This window comes from Strigops habroptila, chromosome 4 (genome assembly GCF_004027225.2).
Source record: "Strigops habroptila isolate Jane chromosome 4, bStrHab1.2.pri, whole genome shotgun sequence".
Classification (NCBI taxonomy): Eukaryota; Metazoa; Chordata; class Aves; order Psittaciformes; family Psittacidae; genus Strigops; species Strigops habroptila.
The window spans coordinates 18478183-18495593 of record NC_046358.1 but is presented as its reverse complement, the minus strand read 5'-3'; the positions used below and the strand labels follow the sequence as shown (position 1 = coordinate 18495593).

Here is a 17411-nt window from a genome sequence, read left to right as displayed (position 1 = left end):
AGTAAAACAGTTCTCTGAAACTTCAGATTTAGTCCCGAAGTGCATGTTTGCCTGTCTCTTCTTTTAAATTAAATAAAGAATAAAGTTTGGAGTAATGGGGGATATCATGTTTCCATCCAAAGATTTTGGTCACATTAAGTTCCTGTTGATGTTAGGCTGTGAAGTGTGTAGTAACTGAAAGTTTGATTTTTGTCTTGGAGTTACATGTCCCATGTAGTGATCTATTTTTTTCCCTGAGTACTTAGTTCTTCCATTGGTATATGCACTGTCATTTATATTTCTAAAATCATGACTTCCTACTTTTGAAGCTAGAGAATTACGTTACCTTGGGGCTTAGCCTTTTTATGTGTTCTGCCTACTAGAGAGAGATAAATATCCAACCTTTGTCAGCCTGGGCTACCACAAGGTTGATTATAGCATGGGTAACTATTGATTCCATACAAGTCACAATTATCAGAGGCACACTGTGCTGAAATTGCCAGCAGATGAGGTTACAGTGTGCCTGAGGACATTGATCCCATTGCTTATTCAGATATGATCAAACCATGCCACAGCTCCCTTTGGGACCAGACGCATAGATTTACATCCCAGGATGTTGTGCAGGTGCTTGGATTTTGTCCCCACATGGAGCCATGCAATTGGGAGGGTATCTGGAGCTGGAAGGAACTCGGGTATCCACATTCAAGTACAAGCAGGCTGATACAGTGCTGCTGAGGGCTACATTTGAGCATCTGTAAATTAGTGTATAAAGTAAATATTCCCAGGACTAGGTGGATAAACAAGCTTTTGGCCAAATGGAAAATGCTTCCCCAAATTAAGTATTAAATACAGCTGACACCTCCTTCCTCCCCTTTGCTATTTGAAAAAAAATTGTTTGTTTTTATTTTTTAATTTTTTTTTCCCCTTCTTCTTGTCTGGGAATTTTCACTGAGATTCATGAATTTCTGAGTTTGTAATGAAATAAAACCTAGAAGCTTGATCTCACCTCTGCCAGACATGACACATATTGCAATGAGTGGACCAGATGTCAGGATGGTACATACAGATAGCCAAATAGATGGTTTTCAAATGAGTTGTATAAAAGATTGTCCTTTCTGCAAAAATTAGTTTTCATGAGCTAGTGGCTGGAAGTGAAAGAAGACAAATTTAAATGACCTAAAACTCTGGAGTTCTATGTCTATTGTTTAATAATGTAAGACTACAATGACCCAATGGCCTTCAAAATTTAGTGATCTGTGCAAGACGTATTAAGACATGGAATCCTTGTAATCTACTTTTGATTACTGTTATCGATCTATTTCAGCAGTGTCAGAAACTTCTTTGCATCACTCAATAGCAACTAAAATAGGAATGTCTGTAAATTGAAAGCAAGTAAAAGCTGATACAACTAGTTTAGCCGTATTCACATCTGCAGTGCTTTACTGCAAAAATTCAATTTTCAGGAGATATTTGAAGATGGGTTTATGGACTCCAGCCTGAGTGGCATATGCAAGGTGAAGATGAATCAGTGGTTTTCTAGAATGGCTCTAAATGAAGTCTATGGCTAGCTACCTTTCTTAAATATAGGAGGCTGACATGGATAAAAAAATTCCCAGAACTAAATCCCTACTACAGCCAAGGGTTAAAACTATGATGAAAACGCTTAGCAACATAATGATAGGCATACTGAGCCTGGGACCTGGCATTTTCCCCTTTGTTATTCAGTCAGATGACAATGAAATATGAAGAATACTGTCATCCTGCTGTAGTGTACAGAAAACTGAAATATAATAATATAATGGCTTGGTTATGACGTCCAAATAGAAATGTATCCACCTTAGGCATATATTATACCAGCTCTCCAGTACCCAAAGGTGGCCCACAGTGTCCAAGGCCAGGCTGGATGGGGCTTCGAGCAACCTGGTCTAGTGGAAGGTGTCCCTGCTCATGGGAGAGGGGTTGGAACTAGATGATCTTTAAGGTCCTGTCCAACCCAAACCATTCAGTGATTCTATGACTATATAGATGGTCAACCATATTCATCCCTGTCACTTACTCACTCCTGCCACCCCTATTGCACTTAGTTGCAGAATTGCACCATGTCTATATCTTTTATTGAAGCTAAGTTTTTATTCAATTTCTGCTACTGTTTAATTACCAGATTTTTCAATGCTGTACAAGGTCTGGGATATTTCTGCAGGTTCTCCTGTGGAGACACATGAATGTGATCTTGATGTGAGAGGCAACTTTTGAAAGGAAAGGCCTGAACCAGTCAACGCACAGATGCTGCACTGCTCTTGTGAGCATTATGGCATACTGAACTTCAATCATATGTCTCAGTGGGCTTTTTTGGTTTTGTTTGTAATGTGTTGTGTATGTTACTGGGAAGCAGATGTTGGGTGCAAGCCATTTAAATCAAATCTTTAGTCAGAGCTGTATTAAGTGATTTGCTGGTTAAATTTCAAATGGAGTCCAATTGGGGCAAATTGTGTGTGGAGTACTTTCAGGGGAAGCTTTGAGTCCTGTGTGATCTCTTTGCTTGCAGAGGAGGAGAAAGTTTACAAAGGAGATGAGGCAAATGAAATAGTCTGGTCATATACTCACTGAAATAATGCTGATGGGAATAGCACAAATCCACGTTACAGAGATTGCTAAACACAGCCATCAATGGGAGGAAGAGAGTTACGGGCTTAGGGACGGGCAATTGCTCTGCAGAAAATGGAGCCCAGGTACAGCCTTGGAGAAACTAACTGCATGGCTAATATCAGAATTAGCAATGTTTTACCAGCAAGACAGCCTTGCAGCTTGGTGTGAGTCTGTGTTGTTGAAGAATGAGTTGGTGTTAAATCTACCCCTTGCATCAGGGATATGTGTAGTTCCTTCCACAAGTACTTGCAGAAACACTGCAGCTTAGGTTACTCCTTCCAGATATTTCTTCTCTTTTTATTCCTATATTGTCATAGGAAATTTGTAGTTAGTTGCTGGCATTAAACTATTGGTTAAGTTCAGTATCCTGTTCAGAAGCTGTCTTAACCAATGTGGTACACCTTCCTCCCTCTCCCATTTCATCTTCCATTCACCTTCCCGAACTGAAAATTATCAGATTTTATGATATCATCCTCTTTTTCCCCCAGTTGGGCACACTGATGCACTAACAGTACAAGATGCCACATCCCACTTAACTTGAATCTAGAAGAAATATTTTGAAATCACCCTTCTTTTTATAATCTCAATTATTCACTATTTGAAGTGTATTACATCGTATAGTTGTGCCATAAACTATTGACTCAAAGTTTATTTCTAATGTTATAGCTTATGGACATTTTTTGGGGGGTAGAAAGGGGGGAAGGGAGAGGGGGAAGAATATCTCCCCCATCCTTCTGGGAAAAAAAAAGATAAATCTGGAGCAATAAATTTATAGGTGCTTTCAGAAACTGCATGAGAAAACTGACATCTGACTTGCTTTAATTTTACTATAAAGACTCGATTTGGTGCTCACTGCACTCTACTCCCATTGCTACCAGTGGTGGAGGGTCAAATATTAAATAGGCTCTGCTGCTGTCTGGACCCAGGATCTAGATAGCTTGTGCAGAATGGAAGTCCCTTACTCACATGTAGATTTACGTAATTGAATGCAACCCTAAATTAAGTTCTAAAGTGCTGATAAATCAGAAATTTTGCTTTTTTATTTTCCTCATTCCAGCATTTTGATTTGTTACTATTCAACTTTATTACATTAATTGTTTACCTAAAAAGAAGGGTTTCTGAGATATGGTGGAAGATTTATTTTAACATTAACTCCAGTAAAGAAGCATTAAGGATCTAACCAGGGATTTTAGAGCTAAGCTCTATTTAAGTAGCTAAGCTCAAAAATTTCTTTGGGGAATGATTTGCTGGTTAAATTTCAAACAGCCTGTATGTCCTCCTGGATTCTTCTCCTGCACTGCACAGAATAGTATCTTCTGGATATGTGCCTGCAGGCTCACCTTCTTGTTGGCAAGACTCACTGTTTCAGTACCCCAAATCTGTAGGTACTGTGTTTCCTTTTACGTTGTGTACCATTATGCAGTAACTGCTCGGAGAAGATTGCCCAAGGTTTACAAAACTGGTGCCTTTTTCACTGTTTCAATAGCAGATGTTGAGCTATACCTTGACTTTACAGCATCAGCTAAGTGATTTAGGTGATTTTTTTTATGTGGCGGTTTGGTGGGTTTTTTTTGTATAATTACTTCTGATAAGAGAAATGTAATGAAAGTTCTGCCCATGCTCTTTTAAATAAAGTGTTTGGTCTGTATTTCAAAATGTGCTAGCATGTGATTAATCTGATGAAACACAGGGCCAGGTGTAGTTCACAGGAGATACAGGCACATTCAGGGAATGGCTCCTCATCTCCAAAATAGGTATGAGGAGTCACCCTGCCTTAAAATACCTATTTCCCACCATTGACTGTAATGACATGCTAGCGTGACTAGCTCACATGCAGATCCCTCCACAATATATTTTAGACTGAGATGAGATACATCCTTCCCTTGAGACTGTTTTTGCCTCATTTCAACTTTTTAGAGGATAAAAACAAAATCAGAAAAAACTAATAGGGGTAAAACTCACGGGGTCCTCTTGAGTCACTGAGTCACTGGCTTTGGTGGGCAATGCATCATATGACCCTTCTGATAAACTGGTCAAAATCCACCTTAACTCATGTTGTCTGCAAATCTTGTCTTGATTTGCAGTCTGCGCATGTGTCCCTGTGCCAGCCTTCTAGGTTAAATGTTTCTTTTCCTGCCTTCATGTTTATCTCCTTGATGTTCTTAGACAGAACAGTCATGTCACGTCTGTCCTTCTGTGTGTGTTCCTCCCCTCTCCCTCCAACACACCTATTTTCCTTTCCTTAATCTGAGCAAACTGATCTTGTCCAGAAACCCTGTTTATGAAATGTAATGAAAATTTTCTTGGCCGTTCCAGCTGCCTCTCTCTGCACGTTTGAATGCATCTCTTTAGGGCAGTATGTATTACTCCAAGCACAGAATTCATCTTCGCTTTGTAATTGGGCTTTGTTTTTTCCTCTTGATGGTGCAAACACTCAACCGATCCGTCCTGGAACTACATTAACCTCTTCTGTGAGTGTAACCACTATGAGTCACTATGGGGTTAAGCCCATAGATCCAAATATTTCTTTTTCTCAGTAATCTTCAGCTAAAGATCTTTTTAGTTCTAGAAATTTTTGTTAATTTGCCCTGTAATGGATGCCTTGAGACTCTATCCTTAAGATTTATCGCACTTTGCTTTATTCCCACCCAGTTATTCTTTGCACTTAAAGTGTGTTCCAAGGGTATGTCATCAGCATATTTTGTGATCCTGTAATATTTCTCTGTACTTCACAAAGAAACCGAGAGTTGCTGCTTGTAACCCTTGCTAGACTTCCTTTTAATGGTTTCCATTTTGCTATCCTGTTGTTCCTCAGTCACCACCTAGTTGTGGTCCCTGTTTTTTCTGTGTTTCCAAATAATTTCACCCCTTGCATTTCTGAAATACTGCATTTATTTTATTTAGAAAATGGGATGTTTTATCAGAGAAAGCTATAAGGAAAACTTGGCTAGGTCCCAGCTAACCTAAGCTTAGCAGACTTATTGCTGCACTGATTGCATTTTGATTTATCTCAATGTTTCTAATTACTCTTTCCCTTAACATTTGTTCAGGTAATGTATCTGTTTATTTCCTTCTTGATGCATTAGCTTTTCTGGAAAACATATATACAATCGTTCAAAACTAGAGCTAAGAATTAATTTGACATTTAGCCCAAGCCTGAATTATTTTTACTTCATTGCAGCTTGGTTACTTTGTTGTTCTTTTTTCATTTATGAGTGTGAAGAATCTTTGGGTGTTTCTTCTTTACAAGGAAAAGTTCAACCTGGCATTTGGCAATTCTCACTTTATCTGTGTTCTCTTTACCTTCTAAGGTGTAGCTTTCTGTTGATCAATTGTTTATTTCTTACATATTGTCAGTTCTCTGGTTTTGTTTTCTTCCTTTGGGTGATTACTTACACAGTTAGAACTGATGCCTAGACTTACAAGTTTTTCTCCTTCTTCGAAATACAGCCTGTGGATATTTTGTACTTTTTGATGTAAGGACATTCAAGTGTTCTCTGCTGCCAGGTGTCTGACTCTAATCTCTCTCATGGTCCAGTTGTCTTCACTTATAATTGTCTATAGTTCAATATACTATCATTTGTAATTTACCAGCTCTTGCCCTTTTGTGATCAAGAACTCCAATCCAGTTTTCTTTGTGATGTTCCTGTTTTTATGAACTGATTCAATTCCTTCTTCAAGCCAATGCGGACTTCTGCAAAATCATATCAGAACTAAATGTAATGTAGCATCACCTTCTGTGGAGTTATTGGCTATTCAGTGAAGAAATAAGCATGCTATTGGATCTGTAGAAAATCTCAGTCTACTGTTATTAATAGCAGTTATTCTCCAAGCTCATATCGAGAGAGATAATCTCACATTGTGAGGCAGTGCTCTATAATATCTATCTCAGTAATAACATAATACAGGTTTGGATGCTACCCAGATCCGGGCTATCCAGATTTGTAAGGATGGGTTTAATTTCTTCTCCTGTAAGCTGTGTAAGTGATAGGCTTTAGCTTCTTTATATTCAGGGGGAGGGGAGAGAGAAAGCTCAGGAGGTGATTCATCCCATCACTGTCTGTCTGAGATGGATTGGGTGAATCACTCTCCTGACATGCCTCTTTCTTCGCTCACCACAGAGTAAAGCTGGACTATTCACATAGACCAAATGGTTGGCTGTAAGGTTGCAGCATTATGTGAGATCAATTCCATGCCAGGAGGGCGGTTAGAGCTCGGTCATGGGGTGGCTGTGGCTTGTTCAGGTGTCCTCAAGCTCAACTTAGATGAAACCATTTTGTTCTTGCACAGAAATAAAGAGTTCAGCCTGGGCTACAAACTCCTCAGAGGATTTGATCACTTTAATGGCTAATTTTGTTAAATTCAGGTTGCTGTGGTTGCTTGCGTCTAGCAATTCTAAGTGTATTAGCTTAAATTTAGCTTAAGAAGGTCTGCATATACTGCAGTCACACCTTCGACTGCAGTGGCAACATGCCCTACGGCATTTCATAGCAAGTTTCCCAGCTCTGGTTCTTGGCCACTACATAAATTCTTAAAAACCACAATGTGCTGGACATCAAAACACAGTGAAACTTCTTCTTTGTTTTCCTCTGAGCTTTTCTGAGACAGTGTTTTCTGTTAAATGATGCAGTACCGATCCCCATTTTCAGAGCCAGGAGGATTTCAGTTTTAGAACACATTTAATATGTGTGTTTCATTTTTTTGTTACCATTGCTTATGTGCCCACAGCTAACAACGAATAAATAAAAAAATCATGGAGTAAAATCTAATTGAAAAAGTGCCTGGAGTTAAAAACTCATTTTTCCCTAATAGAAAGGGAAAATAAAAAAAAAAAAAAAAAAAGAAGGCATGAAATTTACCATTTCAGCAGACTGGGATTTAATTTTGAGGTTTAAGCAGATTTTAGTTATTTAGATGATAGAAACTAATGGATGGTTTTGGGTTTATTTTACTTTTTAAAACATTTATGCAATAATTTCCTACTACAGAAAAGACTTATTAGATTAGCGAGTAAGCAGCTGATTAAATCTTTTATGGGTTTTAAAAAGATGCAGCTCTGCTATTCTGTTGCTGCTTTAGTGTAGAACAGACTCCACTCTCTTTCCTGGTTTGTGAGGACATCTCTGGCAATCATACTAACTTGAATGATTTTCTGCACCTGTCATTTTCCTTTGGTGACAATGTTTCCTTTATCCTCTTGCATGTTTGGCTCTTGACTCCTGTATAACATGACTTTGACAGCTTCATCCTCCCTATTGCCTGCAGTATCAGGGATTCATTATGTTCAAGAGAATTTAGCTCACTGTTCTTGCTTGAGGTGCGGAGGTTTGTGCCCATGGCGTGTATTGCAATTGCAGGAAATGTCTGTCTCAGTCTTGTGGTAAGAAAAGTTTAGCCAGATGTAGACACACAGCTTAGACACTTCTTTCATCCTGGAGGACTGAAGTTTGATAATGTGATAACATCTAGGATCTGAAATTGTAAGATTTGGGTAATTTTAATAGGAAGGAGTGGTCTCTCTGCATTTCAGACTAAGTGCTGTCATCACTTGTGCCTCCACTATCAAACTGAATGTCCTTTCTTAGTATATCAAGAGAATTTGAGAACACAGACTTTGCAATGCACTTAATGTCAATAGAGTTGGGATTTGTTTAATCATGAATGGCTAATTAAATTCCAAAGTTGAATATTCATTCATCGAAAATGTCTTTCTGGATAAATTTGACATTGTCTTTGTGGTGGCTTCAGCTGTCTAAATAGAAATAGTGGTATAAACAGGACTAGTTCAGAGCTACTGCTTGTGTCCTCTCCTGATCTAGTGGCCTTAGAAGTCACTGGGAAAGTCACCAATGGCTCATGCCTGTAACATTTAAGTCGGTGATATGTATCAGATAAGAGTTCGGTTCCAAACTTGCCACAATAAATACAATTCTGGAGTAGGTGGTTTTTCAGTTAAAAGATTTCTGCAGCTGAGATGATTGAAGATATTGAAGAATGTCCTCATCTGATTAAGACATGATCAAATACATTAGTCAAAACCTCAAGGGGCAGGATTGGATGGTTCATAACATAAAGAGATATTCTCAGTCAGAGAACGCAGAGCAGCAGATAGATATTACAGTCAGTTGGCCAAATTTACTAAATATGCAATAGAGTGACAAATGCTTCTCCCAGAAGGTTGGATCATCAATATAAAAAATTTGCATTATTTACACAATGCTAGTACCAAATGGGATTACATGTTCCATTCAACATTTCTAATCACCTATCTGTTCCTTGAGTGCTGAGGTTACTTCAGTTAAAGCAGATGCTCATCCGTTAGAAGTAAAGTTACAAGAAAAATGAAATTAAAGGCGGCCAACAATCAGTTGAGTTTAGAATACTGAATTTCTTAATAGCCCAAACATAATTCAAGGCAGTTAATCTTTCACATAATTTCCACAAAAAAGATTGTTGCTGAATCTTAGGCAGTGCTCTGTGCATTACCAACTGTGCATTTATCATCAAATGATTTTTTAAGTATAAAGATACCAGCTTGACTCAACCTAGTACTTAAAAAGTGCAATGCATCACATTTTCATTTAGTATGTGCTTAATTGCTCTTTCCTAGTTAGTGTTTTATGGAATAAGCTTTTAAAGCTTCCAATATTGTCTTTATATTTTCCAAGATTAGACTTGAAATGTGAATACTCAAAAACTCTGATTTTTTTGGCCTTGAAGTACTGAATCAGACTGAACTCACTTTAAGACTTATGGTGAAACTTAACTTACTGAAATGAATTAATCTTTGGAAATAATACATTTCAGTGTCATTTAAAATGAAACATTTCTCTTTGTTTTATGCATTAGAGTTGTGATTGTGTTCAGGAAAAAGAAATAAAATAATCACAGCATAAACTTTCTCCCAGACTTTGCTGCTAAACTGCCCATGTAACTTAGAGAGAGATGTAATATGGATGGAGGACAGAGCATCTGACTGTAAACTCTCCTGATATAAAGGATTGAGTCTTGGTTTGGGTTTGTGCAGTAGACAGTGCAGTGTAAGCCTTGCCACTGGGACAAACATGAACTACAGGGTGAACAAAGGGAACTCCCAAGTTTAGATTCCAGGTCTCTAACTCCTTCCTTAGCCTTCATCTTGGTAATGAATAGTTGCTCTTTTGAGTAAAGTTATCTGAAATAATGCAATAGGATCTGATCCTACAAAAAAACGCACCCTGCTGTTTTCTCCCTCTGATTTCACAGCAAATTGTAAACTTTCAGAATCAGTGTTAATTCACTGAAGCACACTGCAGAACAATTTCATTAAATACACTATTAAAATACTCTGTAGTTTTGTTTCGTAATGTAGATACTCTTTCTGTGGGGTGTGACCTTCATTCAGTAGTACATTGGACCCTGTCCATTGTGTAATGAATGTTGTAGGGGACTTCCCAGTATATTGGGCAAGTTGGCTGTTCAGAATGCCTCACAGCCATCTATCCCAAAGCAAATAAATAGATACACGTTTAGATGGAAATAAAAATTATAAACTAGATCTGTGTCTTGTGTAAATGCAAAATACAGAAATAAAATTGGGAAAATTCCGCTTCCCTCCATTGGTATTAGTCATCATGTGAGCTTGAATGCAAATATAAAACTTCAATTTATGAAGGATTTGGGGATCTGAAACAAATTCCAATAGGATTTGAAAAGCATACAAGAACTTTGTCGAACAGATTACTTCTAGAAATATCAGATGTATATTACCCTTCAAACATAAGTTGTGAAAAGAAGCAGAGGTGCAAAAGACATGAAAGTTTTTCTAGTATGGAAAACTCCAGAAACTCCAGACTTTTACTGTTTGATAATATTATTAGCCAGTATTTTGACTAGACTGATGTGATAATGATGCATAGAAAAGGGCAATTTAATCTTGACACAATAACTAGGAATGTTTGCCTCATTGCTTTCTATGTCTTAGTTTCTACTTCAAATTAAATGTCTTCAGCTTCTGAATGTTTTATATTAGAAATCTTTCTTTACAAAAAAAGGTTTGTAAAGGACTTTCTATTTTGAGCCACTAATTAAATGCACAATTTAGGTATATCACGGGATTGCAATAGATCAGGAATATGTTTTTCTTCTCTTTCTGCATCTATAAACTCTATTAAAACACTCTGCAAACAAGAACACATTTCTCGTTCCTTCTGAGCTGTTTCTATGAACTTTTTGATGGTGCTTCTGCTTCTTTTCCCTAAATACTTGTATTTCTATGTATTTGTACTTAGAATTATAGACTTCATTTAACACATGAGAAAAAATAATACACCACAGAAATACTTGATTTAGGAAAATTCTGCAATGGCTGTTGATCAGAAAGGAAATTAACCTGATATGCAAAGGCATGTGGTTTTCTTGCAAGTGCCTTGTATTAACAAGTGTCTATATTAACCCTCACTTAGGAGGGTGATGGATCCACAGATGTTAGTTCCATATTCAGTGAGACTTCTCGTAAATAACAAAATATCCAGAGTTATATTAGTTGTGGTAAAGGATAGTATGAGGTAAAAACTGTTGGACTAGAGGAAGTTATTTTCTGGTAGATGAGGGTAACAATGGGCAGATTTTTCTGTAGTTACACATTACAATTACTTTTTGATGTATCTCTGGAGCATCTGTTAACGCTGAGGGTTGTTGAAGTAGGTGGACCCCTGTTTTGGCCAGAATAGCAATTCTCTGCTTGGATTTAATAGAAAACTCTTCTCTGAGACGCTTTGAGAAGACTCTACTTGGATGGTGTAGTTCCATCTGTGACTGCTCTTCCTCCTTGAGGTCAAAACAGAGTATCTTGTTACTTCAAACTGGCGAACATTTTGTAATAAAGTCCTTTTTGTAATAAACATGCCATTTATCACTTTGGATTACAGAGAACTCTTCTGTTACTTGGAAAGACTGAGCTTGAATGAAGTAATTTATCCACCTAACGAGTGCCAAACTTGATTTACCCTGATGAGGACAAAAGTACTGGAGGAGAAGGGGGGATTGATCTTGTATTCTATCATCTGGGGCATGGAAAAATTGTATAGAAAGATTTAAAGCAGATACAGGAATTGCTATACAGCCTTCTGTGTTAACCAGCAGGATATTTCAGATGAAATAATGATTTTTATTCTTTTCTAGGGGATCAGTAGCCTCTTCAGCTCCTTAAAAGTGGTACGTCTTCTACGACTCGGTCGAGTTGCCAGGAAGTTGGACCATTATCTGGAATATGGTGCTGCTGTACTGGTGCTGTTGGTGTGTGTATTTGGACTGGTGGCCCACTGGCTAGCCTGCATATGGTACAGCATTGGGGACTATGAAGTTATTGATGAAGTCACTAATACAATCAAAACAGATAGCTGGCTCTACCAGCTGGCACTGAGTATTGGGACACCATATCGATACAACACCACTGGCTCAGGGCAGTGGGAAGGAGGACCCAGTAAAGACTCTTTGTACATATCCTCTCTCTACTTTACCATGACAAGCCTTACAACAATAGGATTTGGAAACATAGCACCAACCACTGATGGAGAGAAGATTTTTTCAGTGGCCATGATGATGGTTGGCTGTAAGTAGAATTTCCTTTTATTGTGTTTAAGCAAAAGGTGGTGGTATAGCACACTTGATGTAAGCTTTCTTGACATCCTAAAATATTTGAAGTACTTGTAAATAATCATTAAATGAACTTGGAGTTACCAAAAACAGGAAATGAAATTGTGTAGTTGCTGTAGCTTTTAAATTGTTCATGAGAGCAAGTGTAGTATGTTCATAAGTGTGCCCAATGACAATCTTGAGTTCAGGGCCTCTTCTTTATGCTTCAAAGATGGCTTTGATTGTGTTTGAAAGGTCTTGGCTGGAATTTGGTTAAAAGTTACAACATATATTCAAATTCAGGTAGCCTGACTGAGTTTTGCTTGTAAATTTGCAAAATGTTTCAATTTGGAAATGTTTGACGTGTTTTTAGCCAATTCTTGAAACATTTAGTGATTCCCTACAGTGATTGTGTACTTTATGGCACTGGTTTGACTTACAAGTCCTAATTTTATCTCCTGCATGTGGTGACCTTTGTCACCAGCAAAGCTAGAAGTGAAGGAAGTTGTTAGGCGCTATATTACACCTTTTCTCTGCTTCCTGCTGTTTTATAGCTCTGCTGAAATGGTATAGAAACAACAGTGGTTAGGCACATTTCCCATTTCATGTACTGCCAACATTAGATCACTGAGCAGCTCTCCAGATTAACAGAAATCTTCAAAATATAGTAAAGACTGCTGAAAATGTTCATAACATTTGGGAGAATTATTTTTCTGTTAAATAAATAATTCTTCTTTGTATTTTTCTGATGCTTTTTGTTTTCTGAGCTACATACAAACACTAAGCAATTATGTAACAAGAGAGCAAACAAAACCTTTTGAAAATAAGACCTACATAATCTCTCTGATAATTATCTCAGCTAACACTTTGAGCTCATCTCAGAGAAAGACTGAGCTATAAAAAGTTTTCTTGCTAAAGTCTTTCTAGAGCTTTAGAAGATTAAAGCTATTTGTTTAGATTTTTAAATGCTTTTTTGAAAAAGAGGTTGTAGTTTTAGGACTCTGTTTGCAGCATGGTGCAATGAAATTTCTGCTGAACAGCATCTTTACATGATGGGTTTATGCATTGCAAAACATTTCAAAGTCCATAAAAGCAAATCCCCAAGCTAGAGCTTCAATGAGCTATTGCAGTTAGGCCATAGAAAACCTATAGGTGCTGATTAGCCAGTTGTTGAAACTGCTTTGTGGTATTTACAGAAGGCTGAGAGAATAAAGTGGATATAGCACATTTTAAATATTTAATATTTACTTCCCTTGTCTTCAGTGAGGACTTCTGTGCCCTGCAGAGGAGAGTCCCACAGAAGGAACTAAGCAGCTGTGGTAAATGATTTAGGGTCAGGTGGGAGCCCTAACATCATTTTTTTTATTATTATTATTATTATTATTACTACTATTACTATTATTATTATTACCATAAAGACATAATGAATAATAATAACAAACCAAAATAGATACATGGCCTCAATAAGTGAAAAGGAAGCAGAGATTGTAACCTGCCCTGTATTTGGTCTAGGTGGATTGTACTTTTGTTTTTTCATCTCTTAAGCACATATTAAAGATGAGGAATACATATAGCAGTATTAAGGTTGACATTTACAACAATCTATATATGTGCCACAGGCTGATTTAAATAGTTTTCATAGGTGTTACCTAAAAAATCATTAAATGTACATGTCAAATTTGTAAGTGGTACCTGTAAGCTTAGTTGTTGGGAGAATGTGAGTAGGTTTATAGGCTTTTGGGCAAAGTCAGAAGTAGAATCTAAAATTCAAGAAGTGTGGCAAAAGGACAGTTGAGTTGCTTATTGCGTAAACATAATGCCATAAAAATAAATGTGGCTTCTCTTGTGAGTGAGGTGAAGAGCATTGTGGCATCAGGAAGGCTACAGACAGAAGAAACCTTTTTTAATCATTTGCAAGTATAAAAATGCTCAATTATGATCAACTAGTTGAATCTATTATCTATTACATATCGAAGAAGATCTGAAGATGTTAAATTCATGCACATCAGTATGATGACTGCTCCTGAAATCTAAAGGAGTTGCTTGTTGGGTTGAATACTGGTTAGAAAATATGCCAGCTTCCAAATAGATACTGGTCATGTGCTTTACACTTGCAATATTTCTGCAAAGAGATCAGACGTGCAGGATTGTAAAAATAGGCTTTGCAGTGCCAGCTGCTGAAAACGTAACAGTCTGAACACCAAAATTGGACAGGGAGGCACAAATAACCAATGGAAAATGCAATTTCTCAGGCACAGTGGCCAGTAAGCTTGGGAAAAGGATTTGGCCCTAGGAAAAGGATTTGGCCCCAAGAAAAGGTATAACTAAGAAATGAAAATTGAGTTTTCAAAACAAGATGTTTTAGTTTTTCTTTTGGAACAGTGTTTTGAGATAAGTGTTCAGCAAAACTCTATTACGGTTCAACGAATAAAAAACTCTGGTCCCTGAACCGAGTCCTGTTACAAGCATAGAGAGACTGTGAAATGCCTTTGGTATTTTTCCTGAAGAAGTTTGCTAATACCAATAGTTGACATTGGCAGCGCCTTTTCTAACTGACTGTGCCAAAAAAATGTCTTAAACTTAACACTGGGATGAGAGATAGTAATTCATCAGAATCCCAGTTGCCTACTCATGCAAACTACAGATACAAAAGAAAACCTTCACTGCGTTGTCAGCTAGCAGCAGCTTGTTCTGCAAGCCCAAGTTTCCTATTCATGCTGGCAAAGTTATCAGGACTGGGGAGGAGTATTTGGAGAGATTTGCAAATCCTTCTGGTGGGCAGGATTGCAAAATGGTGTACTTGTTAAAAATAGCCAAATTAAGATTCTGTAGCTGCTGACAAAGCATTGCTTGGTGTGGGGCAGTGGTGAGGGAAACCTAGATGAATGGGGATGCTTTTCAGTTTGATTGGCAGTTTATCACTTGGTTGCTCACCGAGGACAGAATTGAGAGGGATATTTAGACCTAAATACATCACCTGTCTTGCAGGAAAGAGCGCTCTGAATAACTTAACCTCATGCAGCTTACTTCAGATTTCTTTTTGCCTCACTTGCTTTTTGTTGGTGTCCAGTGCTGTTCAGCAACATTTTTTGTATAACTTCTTGACACTTGAAAAGCTAAAAATAGCAAATGTAAAGCATCCTATGACAAGGGAGCAAGGTTTTTACAAGGGTTATAGTTTAAATACCTATTGTGCATTTACTGCATAGAGTTGCTGAATATGTATTGATAATCTGATTTCTACAGCTCCTTTTGTCTTGATATAGGTCATTTTGTCCCCTCTCTATGCAGAGCAGAACAAGTAGGTATGTCTGTCAGAGCCTTTGAACGGATGAGGAATCGTTTATCGCCCAGGAAGGACCTTTCTTATAAAACTCCCACTATCTTCTGTCTGCTCGCAGCCTGTAGCAAGAACCTGTCTCTGTTGCTGCATGTTGCACTATCCATCCAAAGGCAGGCTTTAGGCATGTAGCTCAGTCCAAAGGCAGGCTTTAGGCTTCTGCAGCCATAGATGTAGATGTAAAACTAAAAACAAATGTATTATTAAGAAAGAAGCCAGAAAGATGCTTCTCCTTTGTACATCATTACTGCATTGTAACTCAGCATAAGACACGACTTCAGTGAGCAGAAAGCCTGTAAAAGGGAAGAGGCATTTTGCGGAAGGTGGCTTGCAGAATTCAAGAGAGATGGGGCTTTCTGAAGAAATGAGTGTGAATGTTTAAACTACAATAGTTGGTGTACTGCTGTGTGTTTTCTTCCCTCCTGTGATTCCACTGGGAACAAAGTGGTCAGCTTCCCAGTGTCCTGGTTTTGACCGGGACAGAGTTAATTTTCTTCCTAGTAGCTAGTATAGTGCTGTGTTTTGGATTTAGGAAGAGAATAATGTTGATAACACACCAATGTTTTAGTTGTCACTGAGCAGTGCTTATACTAGGTCAAAGACTTTTCAGCTTCGCATGCCCTGCCAGGGAACGCAGGCTGCAGATGCACAAGTTGTTGGGAGGGGAAACAGCCAGGACCCCAATTAGCCAAAGGAATATTCCATACCATATGATGTCATGCTGAACAATAAAGCTGGAGGGATCTGGCTAGCAGGGTGGTGGTCTGCTGCTCAGCGACTGGCTGGACATCAGTCAATGGGCATTGAGCAATTGCATTCTGCATCACTTGTTCTGTATATTCTTTTCACATTATTATTATTATTGTCCTTTCCTTGTCTGTTCTATTAAAGTGTCTTTATCTCAACCCATGAGTTTCACCTTTTTTGCGATTCTCTCCCCCATCGCACTGGGAGGTGAGTGAGCAAGTGGCTGTGTGGTGTTTAGCTGCCTGCCAGGTTAAACCACAACACCCAGCTTGTAGCTCAAAAGGTCTCTGACACACTTTTGCATGCTTCTTGTGTCACCTGGAGCAATAGATTTGCCCCTGTGCATGTGCAGCAATGAAATTTCTCTGAATGACACAGAGCAGATTGCAGAGTCAGTCTAGCTCCATAAATACGACATTTACAGGAGTTTATTTGTCCAGCTCAGTGGGCCTTACCAAGCATGTACTTCATCTAAGCAACAACAGAAATTTAATGTGTTCAACTGGAAATGCTAAAATGCTCCAGTGATCCTTGTTTCAAGGGAAGGTCAAAAGAAGATAGCAAAGGCAGGAGTGTTAATGTACATTGAATACTTCACTGTTTCTCAGGATGTGAAAGTCCCGGAAGAATTCCTCAGTCATCTATCAGTCCCCAGAAGAGCTGAGAGAGGGTGCTTTGTTTTCTTTCTCTGGGGAGATACTTATATCTCATACACGTAGGTTGCTTTGGCTTCTATTTACTTCCAGATTTATGGGGAGGTGGTTGTGGGGGAGATAATATTTTCAATAACTGGTTTTAAATCATGATGAAGACAGGCTTGTTAATTCAAATTGGTTTTGTGTATGAGCAGGAGAATTTGTTGTGGTGATTGTACAGAATACCTTCCCTGGAAAACTAATCATTTCTGCCTACTATTGAAGCAATTTCTAGGCAGCTCTTTCAAGATCTCAGTTTCTAATTTCATGGCTTAAAATGCTGACTTCTTGTTTTCATCTTAAAAATACCCATGTTGACAATTTGCAGGTTGGAAAAGAAAACAGACATCAATGCTGACACTTTGACCCCAAGTTGTTACTGTTCAGGG

At 38.1% G+C, this 17411-nt stretch overlaps 1 protein-coding gene across 2 annotated transcripts in view; it reads left to right on the top strand.

The window, feature by feature from the left end:
* The window catches only part of KCNH5 (potassium voltage-gated channel subfamily H member 5), a 165033-nt gene that overhangs the window by 47391 nt on the left and 100231 nt on the right, over window positions 1–17411 (top strand). For both annotated transcript variants that reach the window (XM_030484218.1, XM_030484219.1), the window contains exon 7: window positions 11788–12217. In XM_030484218.1, the coding sequence (XP_030340078.1) occupies window positions 11788–12217 (430 nt within the window). The remainder of the gene's footprint in view (window positions 1–11787; window positions 12218–17411) is intronic.